Raw genomic sequence first — 12,116 nt, 5'->3', positions numbered from 1 at the left:
TGCGCACACAGAGACACAAACAAAAACACTTATCACAGGGGTTGAGTGGACTGTCCTTGTGTGTGTGTCATGGGAGCCGGAGAAGAGATCCAGGAAGTAATTAAGAACAGATTATTTTCACAGGAAAAAAAAGAAACACTGAGCCACGGAGCAGTGGGAACCTGTGGAACCCATCAGAGTATCCTGTCAACTTTTAACACGTTGCAATCCATTCATCATGTCAGCCGTGACTGTCAGGATGCCAGTGTGTTTCACTTTCCTACTTTTCCCCTTCTTTCTCCCACATTTATGTTCTTTCCCCCATAAATTTAGAATACTCCGGGAGTTTTCCTCAGCGATGAACAAAAGTGGGGTTTTTATTTGTGAATCCTTCCTGTGGTCAGTGAGTTGGCCGGGGGGGTTTAGGGGGGGGCTGGCCGCAGCGCTAGGTTCTCTCTGGGCTTTCTCACAGCGCCGTCCAAGGCATGACTATTGCTATAGCGAGAGGGAGGCGGGATCTGGCACCGTAAAGCGTGGAGTGTGGAGCGGTCATGGCAGAAATGGCACAGCGAGCACATTTCACACCTCCCTCGGAGTGACTGCAAATTTCCTGTACTGCACTTTTGATTGGAAACACATTTGAAACATCTTTTCATGATCACACTTAACGGCGTAGAAAAGAAAGAAGAGTGAAAAAAAAAGAGAAAGCCGTAAGAATGAGGTCCAAAATATGACTAAGTGCACTGAGCTAACTTTGGACCTGTTTTTTTTTTTTTTAATCTTCTATTTTTCCAACCTTGAATAAATCAGAAATGTGCTGAGTTTAAGCTAAAACAGCACACAAGTTATAAATCAAATAGTCCACTGAACACTATGAGAAACAGCTAAATGATTTCTCCACAGATGGTGTTGCGAGTGGACCCACATACGCAGTAGTCAGACTAACAGAAGTGTGAATTATATATAAACTAGTACTGTGAACTAACTCCATTCATGGGTTATCAAAGGGCCTCTGCCAGCGTGTGTTGCTCTGGCAGACCTTTGGCTCTTCCAGACTACTATCTCCATTATGACACCAGTCACTCTCTCTTAATAAAACACTAACAATAATGCACTACTCACTGTACTGCACCACAACCACTCTTCCCCTCTCCTCTATTCTGTGCCAGTATTTCAGTTACGATGTTCAAAGACAAGTTACTCTGCCTGGTTTGTTGCCCTTTATCTGAGAGGTGCCTGAAAAACAGGGGGGAGACGGTTGTGTATTGTGGCAGCGTGATTTGTTCTGTTACGGCTGCAGTGTGTTATGCTCCGTAACAGAGAGGATCTCAAAGGCTGGCTGGCTGCAGAACAGCCTGAGAAAGCCTGACGGCAAGCCCAGAGATTCCCTGTGGCAGCTTTTGCCACTCTGTCATAAACAAAACACAAGACGTCTTTCTCTTCTTCCCACACCAACGGGGCTCGGGCGCTGCCAAACAGAACAATCACTATCGCAGCCTCTTCTCCTTTCCAACGCGCTCTCTCTCCCTCTCTCTCTCTCTGTGTCTCCTACAATATAAACAAAAGAGATCAGCAGAGGCTTTACCTCTGTGAGAGCAACAATGAGGGCGATGTTTAAGGAGACAAAACAAAAGTGTGCACGGGATCAAAGAGGAGCGAGGAAGACATAGATGCTAAAGACCGACAAAACGCAAACCAAACAAAAAACAAACAATGAGCACATCTTGTCATTCAATGCGCGACTGAGGCGAAAAATGTAACCGCTCATCACTGTGACAGATAAATGCAGGCCTTTATGCCTGTTTGCTCACAAATACGACTTAAAGGTGAATGAGAGCCAAGTGCGGTACAAGTGGCGACCTTATGACAGGTTTGCAGACAGTGCTATGCCCTTTGTGTCTCTCCCCTCTGTCCCATGTCTCTCTCCGTCTGTAGACCCCAAAGTGTCTCTCCAACCAGGACTTAAACTGAGCACGGCCTCTTTGGAGGCAGATAAAAGTACCGAGGCACACTGTGTTGGCCAGATAAGATAAGAGAGAGCACACATTAAGTCCATATTATGAATGGGCAGCTCACTGGGCAGCCCCTTCAAGCAGCCATGTGTTTTACTGTACTGCTGTAAACCAAAGTACAGTAGCGACGAGTGCACAACTACAAACTGAAAAGTCAAAGATGTCAGAAGAGGTAGAGAAAATTAGTTATTAGACATTCACAGTTTGTGTGTTTAGTTTCACAGTATATGTAAAAAAATATATACAATATTGCAATATTTTTTTACGCCAATCCTCGCTCAATTAGACAATTGTAGACACTCACTAATTTTTATTTTGAAAAAGTCTTCATGTCACTTATAGTAGTATATATGTAGTGTAACACCACAAATAAAATATTTCCAGCTCTCAAGTGGACTGCGTTTTTCAGCATAATAGGAAAACCATTTTGCCCTCTCAGTAAGTTTTAAAAATGTGTTCGGTCTAAAGAAACTGCGTATATAATTGCTTTAATTATATATATTAAAATACCAAACACTCATAATAATTTCTCTTCCAAAACTAAAAATGCAATGGTAAGGCAATGTCTTTCTAGATTAGGTGTATTATTTAATTTAATAGTTTTTCCTGAGCTAAGATTAAACATAAACTATAATTTAGTGTAGTCTGAGAGTATAATTTACAAGACAAATTAGCCTTTAACAGTGCTGTACATTTCATAATAAACTGAGCAGAAACAGGCTCTGCAGATGTGTTACTAAATCCCAAAACACGCCTCACTGACCCAGAATCCACATTATAAAAACACTTTCTCCGTTATATAGTGCAATTACAAAGTCGGTGAAGAAAAATACAAATTTAATTAAATCAAACAATAATATTTGAGAGAAAATTTATCAGAAAAAAAATACCACTAAAACTGTAAGACGGATTTTTAAGTCAACATCAGGACTGCCCGCTACCTACGGTTTATCACCGCCACAGACAGACCAACAAGCTGGAGCTGCTGCCAGGGTTTGGCTCGGGCCACATGAGGTGTTTGGCCTGGACCGAGCTTGTGTATGTGTGTGTGTGTGTCAGAGAAGGAGAGAGGGAGAGAGAGACGGCTGTGATAGCATTTGGCTACACTAGTGTTAGCGGCTACTATGAGAGTGAGTGTGTGTATTTGGGCAGTGACTGGGATATGCTGTATATGTATATGTATATATATATATATATATATATATATATATATATATGTGCCTATGTGTGTGTTTGTGTGTGAGAGGGTGGTTGAGTCACTGTTTGAAATTTCCAGAAAATTCCAGCTGAGATAATATTAGGTCATGAGCGTGTGTTTGTATGTATACGTAGCCAGCAAATGGTGAACCAGTGTGTATTTGGAGGATTTGGCTGTGAAACGTGTTTCATGTGTGCGCGTGTCGTTGCTGTGACAGTGTTTTTTGCAATGTGGGGGGAAAAAACACAGCCAGTGTTTTTGGCTGTGTGTGTAGAGTACGCGCACTGGAGGCTACAGCGATGTTTGGCCGAGTGTGAGCGTGTGTGTATCCATGATGGTGGCTGAGATACAACAATGTTTGGCTGTATCAAACTGTATCTATGATAGTCCTTGGCCTAGTGTGCGTGCTGTGTGGGTGTGTGTACGCAATCGTGACTAAAACCGTGTTTGGCTTTACGTGTGAAAGTGCGCTACAAAGATGACAGAGTTGTTTTTCTTTTTTGTGTGTATCTTTATTTAGCTGTGTTTGTATGTGTGTGTGTGTGTATGGGTGTGAAGGTGGCTGCAATAGTACTGGCTGTCTGTGAGCACTGGCGTTGTGTGTGTGTGAGTGTGTGTTTGGCAGCCAGGTCCAACGTGGTGCTAGCGTTCAGGCAGACGGTGAAGGCGGCAGCAGCCTGCGGCCTGAGAGCAGGAGACTCGCGGCTCTGCTCGCTCTCTCACACACACACACAACCTGGGCTGTGGCCAAATGACGATCCCTGGCTACAATGGCCTTATCGTGGCACATACACTTCGACAGACTGAGTACAATCTTATAAACAGCGACTCTCACTCATCGCACAAAAACACACAATTTGACAGTGGTGATCATCTCATAAAAAAACACTCACACACACACACACAGGCATGCAAATTCCTTCCTATAAAAAAAACACAAAATACATGCTCATATGAAGCCGCAAATGCCTCGCTCAGAGAAAATGAACTTGTACTTGCCAGAGCACGCTGGCTGAATGCCCTTGACACACACTCACATATTCTTTTTATTACTGTTGATACTATGTTGTCATGTAAACAAACACCAAGAAACAGAAGAAAAGAAGGAAAAAGACAAAAAGCAAAACTATTTGTCGTTTGCTGAGAGAACAAAAGCAGGATGGAATATTAATTTTGTTTCTCAGTGGTAAATGTTTGCTTTGTTTATTTAAAAGAATATTGCTAAATAATAACTTTCCTAAATTCACAATTTTCCTATAATAATATTAGATATCTTAATTATAATCTTAATTCTTTCCTAAATTTTAAACACTTTTTTAGTGTGTTTATGAAACTTATTACACTTATCGTTATGTATTTTTATTTCTGTCATTCCCTCTCTATTTAATTATATGTCACACAAGCAAGTGTTTCTGTGTTAAGTGTGTGCAATTATGCAAATGTGTGTTTACATCTATATGCACATGCACACGGGCATGTATGACGAGTTATGTGTTGGCATCCCTCCTTATTAGTGTCTAGTATCCAGTTGGCCACATACCTGGCGTGTGGACGAAGTAGGCCAGGTAGAGGTCCAGCTCCTTGACGGACACTCCGATGTGGTGCGGCTGGACGCACAGGCCAGGGTTGGTGCACTGCGGTGACTTGACCAGCCGTTCCCCGTCCGTGCTCTCCAGGGGGCTGCCCTTGAACAGGATGACCATCACCAGGTCCAGCCGCCACACCTTGTCGGCCTGGCGCAGGCAGTCGATTCGACGGATCTTGCCCTTCTGGTCGGGATTGGACAGCACGCAGCAGGGGGGCTTTTTCCCCGTGATGGAGAGAACAAAGTCCTCACGGAACTCAGGCCGGATGTCCTTGCGGAGCTTGGCCAGCAGGCGCGAGGCCCACTTCTGCTTGATCTCTGGCTTCTCACCCAGCAGTTCATCCTTCACTGCGCGTTCTTCCTCCTTGGACATGCGCTTCTCGTGCTTCTTGAAGTATTTGCGCTTGCGGGCCTGCAGGTTGAACCAGGTGTAGGCGAAGGCGCGGACATGGGGCAGCAGGGCCTCGATGAAGGGGTGGAATTCATCCTGGATGAGGGAGGAGGAAGGGGGGAGGGTGGAGGAGGAGAGGGAGGAGGGGGGGAAGCAGGAGGAGGCAGTGGAGAGAGAGGGGGAGAATGGGGGAGAGAAGGATGGGGAGAGAGGGAGTGGGGGTGAGGAAGGGAAGAGAGAAGAGAGGCAGTTAGCACCGGCACGCAGCATGGAGGAGCGGCGCCTGCTCTGTGAGAGCGGAGGGAGAGAATGAGCGAGAGGTGCCGAGAGAGAGAGAGAGAGAGAGAGAGAGAGAGAGAGAGAGAGAGAGTGAGAGAGAGAGAGAGAGAGAGAGAGATGCTTTACACTCTCTACCCAACACCTAGCACAGACACATCACATTGAAGGACACACTTTAGAAAACACTGATCAACTCAATACTGAAAGACTGAGAGGTAGAAGACGAGAATGGGGGAAATTAAGTATCTACTCTGAGCGTTTTCTTCAGATAATACTAATGTAAACATTCATGTGCCTGCATAAATAAATATAAATAAACAGACGTGTTAGTTATAAATACAAATATTGCCTGACTTGCATTTACCCATTACAAAACTACAACAAAAACATTTAATATTAAATTCTAGAAAACATTAATTCTAAAAAATATTTTATTATATGTGAACATCTGTAAAAAAAAACAGACTTATAGAATTTATAAAACATAATACTGGCTGACTACATAAACTAAGCGCATACAAAAAATAAAATGATTTGTGAGAATTCACATTAATTCTAATTATTAAAATTAAACATCAAAACATTTGCCCATAAATCACATAACTGCGTCTGCGTAACAGTCGCTATCACAAAACATATGTGAACAAAACAAGAATAACATGGTAGTTACCATTTTGCTCTCTCATCATAAATTCACCCGCCGATTGCAAAGAAACTTAAAATGCACCGAGAGGACAACAACTGGATTGTTGAATCAAAAGGTGCTGAAGTAATGCTGCGTGTATTAGAAAACAAAACACTGAGGAAAAAAAAAAAAAAATTAAGCAAAAAGAGAAGCTGAGAAACTGTCCAATAAAAACAGCAGGGGGGGAAAAAAGCTGAGAAAGAGGAGACAGGCCAAGGGGGCGCAGTGTAATACCAGCACAGGAACACAGGAGGTACTATAGCAGGAGCTGCAGGAGAGGTGCTGTTCAAGAGCACAACAGAAGGAGAGTGTAGAGAAGTTCAGCAATCTCTCTGTCTAAAAGGATGAAAAAAAAAAAAAAAGAGCTGGATGTGCACGAACAAAACAAAACGGCAAAAAGGATAAAATTGTCAAAAACTTAAACAAGCCTCTTTGTTTGCGCAAATGTGTAGAAAAAAATATCTTGACGAAAAAACAACAACAAAAAATGCTTGGCAAAGCAGCGCGTGCTATTGGTTCAATTCAGTGGGATCTGCATAAGACTCACGGAGAGAGGGAGAGAGAGAGCTGGACAAGGGGGGTGCGGACGGAGGAGAAGAAGAAGAAAAAAAAAAGAAAACAAGAGGACCGAATCAATGTTGGAAGAGTGTGCACGACCGCTGGCAAACCCGAGTGCAGCTTCTTTTTTCCCCCTCTTTCTCTCCAACTCTGTCTCTCTCTTCCTCTCCACTTTCCTTCTCTAACCATTGACTGAGTCTGTGCCAACATGCAGAGGGCCCACCTATTTGGCACCGAGACTCAAACAGCCCAGCCAATACGCACGCTCCCAGCGCTGAAAGGGAGGGAAGAGAGAGATGGCAGAGGGAGAAGCAAAGCGGTGGGGGGGTGGATGGTTGGTGGCTGGTAGTGGAGAGAGAGAAAGAGAGGGAGAGGGAGGGGGGGGGAGAGCCGGGGACTGTGTGTGGTGCAGGCAGAAGGCACGTCATTAGCCAAATAGACAAGTTCCAATCTAGTGCAAAGGCAAAGTCCAGAGGATATTAATTTTACATGCATCCAATCCAGACAGCGCCCGCCTTCTAAAGCCCCCCTACGCCCTCCCAGCCCCCCCTTCATCGCATTCGTCACCAGCGTGGTCACAGCGATCCCAACAAACCAGCTCGCTCTCCAACTGCACCCCCCCACCACCACCAACCTCGCCCTCCCCCTTCCAGAAACACCCCTCTCTCTCTGCTCGCGTTACACCACCTTGGCATGGGATGGCATGAGAAAACACAGGCCCAAAATCCCACTAGACCCTGAGACCAGCAGCTGCTCCTGGATTTACCACACAAACAAAGAGAGGAGGGGGGAAGAAAATGCCCGTTACCCCCCCCCCCGCCACCCCCACCCCCCCCCCCAACAAAAAATACCATCCAAAAACATGCTCTCCTGTTTCAAAATGCACTCTCACATCCAAACTGGCCTCTTCTCTCTCCCGCTCTCTCTCTTTTTTTTTTGTTAAAAGCCCCAACAGCACAGACACAGAAACACATTAAAAGTTTCTGTTACCAAATTAGAGAGCAATCCCATTTGTGGGTGAGAGACCGGATTCAGTGGACAATGACGGCTGAAAATGCTGCGGTGGACAGCTTCATGTAAGAAGCCTGTACATGTTAAGCTGTTTAACAAGGCAAGGCAAGCGGATATTAAAACTGACTAAAACAGGCTATACCGCTTCCCTGTAATTCACAAAGCTTAGTCTAATGCTTTCAAATTCAGATACGCTGGTCTTTGTAATAGCGAAAAGAATTATAGTTTCCTACTGCAGCCGGGAAATTGCCCATATTTTCATCGTGTTTCATTATGAGGTACACAATGACACATGATTGGGATTGAACAGCAGCAGAAAAGTGAGGGAGCTGTATAGCTGCCCTGGCAAGCGCATTGTCTCATCCTCATTGGCTGACCCACATGACCTCAGAGGGACAAGCTGTGCCCAGTGCACCATGGGAGGAATATCCGAGAGACAAAGGCTCTCACCAAGGATCAATTCAATATAATCTGATGTATGTATGAAATACGTATGGACCCCCTCTTCTCATTAGAAGCACATTTAAATGTCATACTTCCAAATGACACACATTTAGTCATTTATGCCGTCCAAATTAGTCCACGGGGCTCATAGGAATGATAGTGACATTGTCAAAACTGGAATCTCGGCAATGGGCAGCCACAAAAAGCTAACTTGTCATGTGGCAAAGTTGAGGGCCCGGCCATTTGATTGTGGGTTGAAGCCCCCTGCTGTGCAACGGGACAGGCTGTCTGTGTGAACGCCCTACAAAGGCCAGAGTCCTCTGGTTGGCTCCCAGGACCATCAGATTTAGCCCGGCCTGCTCCCTCTGTCAGCGTCTGACAGAGGAGCCGCAGCCTGGATGACTGGCTGGTCCACTGACTGGCTGGCAAGCTGGCCGTTCGGTTGGCTGAGAGGCTACATGACTGGCTGGGTGAATGACTGGTTGGCTAACCGGGTGGGTAGCTAGCCGGCTAGCTGGCTGCCTGGCTGGCTGACTGGCTCGTCACTGCTAACTGCTGGAGGGGGGTGGGGGGGGGTGCAGACCCCATCTGGACCAGGCCGAGCCGGGCCGGGTGCCGATTGTTCGCGCTAACATACGCCTGCCTCACACAGCGACGCTGAACACGTGAAAAATGTGGGAATGAGAGAAGATGGCGGAGGGAAGAAGAAAAAAAAAATATGGGCAAAAGGAACATGAGGAGAATTAAAGAGGATGTGCGTGTTTGTTTTTGAAGAATAATGACGGAGGTGTGTTTGTCGCTTATTTGAAAAGACTGAAGGGATCTAGACTTTTTGATGAATGGGCCACAGACAAAGAAAAAAGGAGAGATATATCTGCCAAGTATTACAGTCACTTCCTGTAATATCATCACGCCATTACTGACAGGCAACATGATAATAACCAAGATTACTATCAGGGAAATCCAAACCTCTCCTTTGTCCATTCAAACTCGCAACACATTTGCTTTTGTAGTTCCAGCCCTGCAACATTTTTTCAGTAACATAACTCTTCTTAACTCTTTATATAACAAAAAGAGGATGAAAAACAGACTATTATGAGACTACAAATTAATCCATATTATTAAGCAAATACTATTTGTATGAAATGTGTAATCCTTCAATCAAAAAAAATCCCTTTTTAAAATCACTTAGTTAAATCCACTGCCAGGCCTTATTATGATCATAAACTGGACCAAATACAAAATTATACGCTACTGCGTAATACGGGCATTGAGGTCTGCACAGTTTAAGGCGAGATCTTTTATGATTTTGGCCTAGAAATGAGTCTGTGTGGCACCCTACTATTTAATGTGTACATTTTTTTGGTGACATTTTCAAACCAGCTCATTAGAGAGGGTTTCTCCTGTTTGCCCAGAGTTCTTCGGGGCAGAACGAAGGGTGGCAGTTTTTTCGGGGCCTTGGCCGCTGGACTCTTGAGGAGGTATCTGCTCTTGCAATAATTTGAGCATCTTATCTCTGCATGCCACGCTCTTGTCTTTCACAAAAACGACGACCTTTGTTCGCCAGGCTGGGCAAAGACAATCTCCCCTCTTTGCCCTGACAGGGTACATACAAACTCAGGAGAAGAGCAGCAGAGGACATGAAAACCACCTCAGGTTTTTTTACTATAACAAGGCCAAGATTGGAGCAGCAGCAGCAACTTGCCAAAAACACAAAGACAAAGGAAAAAACATAAAAATGTTCAAGATTATGACAACAAAACAGAGATTAGAAGAGTGCAAATTCACCCATTTTGTCATGTCTGTTAAGAATATTATAAATCTAACAAAAAAACACACTCTTCTGGATTCAAAATGAGGCCTAAAAATTATTAAAAATCTATTTTAAGCACACAACAGGTCATAATGTTGAAAGGTAGTCATTTTTTTTATTTAACTATTTAACTGTGTGTATTGTTTGTATGTTCTTTCTTGTATGACTGTAGTATGTTTCTTTGTCTTGTCCTGCCAAGATGTGAATTAGCATAAAGCTATAATCTGGTACGGTGACATTTATGTTTTAAACTGTACATGGTCCCTTTTAAATAAATAAATAATAAAAAAATAAAAAACTATTTAAACACCAATACATTTTTTTCCATTACACCTTGAGGGACACAGCAAAACCTCCTCTGTGAGGCCTGTCTTTTAACTTAAAAGCGCCTGCGTCTAAACTCTTGTAAAACATTATAAAATTAATACTTTGAAAAGAAAAGAAACCTACCTCTTACTGAAAATTATAATCTCCACCTCACCGGTGTAACGTTAGTTTTGGCTACCAACGCATGTCGTTCTGTGTTAACCTTCACGGGCCGCGTCGTTAACCTCCGTCCGCCTGCTTTAGAAGTAACTATTACGTATTTTACGTTCGTTAAAATAGACTTTATAGTCTCGTTATTGACAGTAAAACTTCTCTAAATACCAGATATGTTCAAATATGCAGTTTTTCTTCCTCCACGGAGAGAGAAAAGGTGAACTTGAGAGCTTTTCTAGCAGCAGTCTGCTCTGCTCCGGTCAGCTGTCAGCACATGTGTCAGTAGTGCGGCCTACGTTAAACAACAAGGGTCAAAATAAATACTAAAAAGTCGAAGCGGTAATTAAAACGAGGTGGATGGAGTTGTCGTGGTAAATCTAATGAATAAAAACAGTGTAAAGTATGACCTCAGTGAAGGTTTGCCAGAGTAAACAAATATGTTACATTTGCACAAAAGCGTTTCCCTCATAACTTATTACTGATGTATTAATGAAGACAATTTTTACATTTTTACATTTTTTTAGATGGACTATTAACACATATGTGCAAATAATAATAATAAAAAAAGCACTATTAGTTCCTGAGCTATATTAGCATACAATTAATTTTAACAACCCATACCTCGGGCCTGTTTCCCACACTGTTGTCAGCAACTCTACAAAAAAAAGCAATTACCTGAGATGAATTTGTGGTATTAATCTTAGGTATAATTAATGCCTGACATGTGCAGTATTATTTATATGATTTATTTGATGCCACATCCTGCAGGGTGAGGAGTCAACAGGCATTAGATGGGTTTTCACTGCAGCTGCAGACAGCAGTTTTCAGGCTTTTTGGCTTTATATGAACAACTTTATAAAAGGCCACTTATTATATTTTTCTTCCTTTTTACTGTTAAATTGTGATGACAACAAAAAGACAAAATGGAAATTTAAAAATGTAGAAGTAACACGTCAAAACAGAATTAAAATAAATGAAGTCCAGCCTCGTCCAAACAGCCTTACAACAGGTCTCCTTTAAATTAAATTAATAAATGAACCTCATTCACATTTCCTATTTATATTATAGTATATTATATAGTATATTATTTTTCTTACCACCAACATGACCTAAATAATCTATGTTCCATCAAAATTGTGGTTTAAAGTTTAAAGTAGTTGGTTTTAAAATTAAAAAATTTTACAAAAAGAAATTAGGAAACATTTTAAAACATATAAACAATTACAACTGTGAATTAATGAACACTAATATACTGAAAATCCATATATTTGAAATGCATTTTTAAACAAAGGGACAGTATTTAATTAAAATTCTGACTCACGCATACATTTCATTTTTGGAGTTTAATATGAAAATTCAGAACATTTTAGTTTAATCATTGTCGTTTCCTTGTAAATACATGTTCATAAATTATATATATATATACCATATATTTACTGGGAGAATAGGAATACACTGGGGCATATTAGCCTTTTGCTCTTTCATCATATTATTTTAACATTTCTTCGTAAAATCTAATTATAAAGAGAAAAGCTAAACTGAATTTTAATTTTTTTAAATGCTACAAGAAAGTGAAACTGAAGGCCCAATTTGTCTGATGAAATTATATTTGTTTCACACACAAGTCTTTTGTTAACTCCATTCAGGAATATCCTGTAAGATAAGGCTAGGAAACACACAC

At 42.2% G+C, this 12,116-nt stretch overlaps 1 protein-coding gene across 20 annotated transcripts in view; it reads right to left on the bottom strand.

Moving 5' to 3' along the window:
* Window positions 1–12,116, bottom strand: part of LOC119485116 (nuclear factor 1 X-type-like) — a 162,576-nt gene that overhangs the window by 78,336 nt on the left and 72,124 nt on the right. For 19 of the 20 annotated variants that reach the window (XM_037764453.1, XM_037764447.1, XM_037764433.1 and 16 more), the window contains one exon: window positions 4,730–5,261. In XM_037764453.1, coding sequence (XP_037620381.1) covers window positions 4,730–5,261 — 532 coding nt within the window. Of the gene's footprint in view, window positions 1–4,729; window positions 5,262–6,114; window positions 6,864–12,116 lie in introns of those variants that run through there. The other variant, XM_037764448.1, reaches the window with a different exon arrangement.

The sequence above is a fragment of the Sebastes umbrosus genome, chromosome 3 (assembly GCF_015220745.1).
Source record: "Sebastes umbrosus isolate fSebUmb1 chromosome 3, fSebUmb1.pri, whole genome shotgun sequence".
NCBI classification, from domain to species: Eukaryota; Metazoa; Chordata; class Actinopteri; order Perciformes; family Sebastidae; genus Sebastes; species Sebastes umbrosus.
Note: the sequence above shows the minus strand (reverse complement) of the source record. Positions and strands in the feature narration are given on the sequence as shown.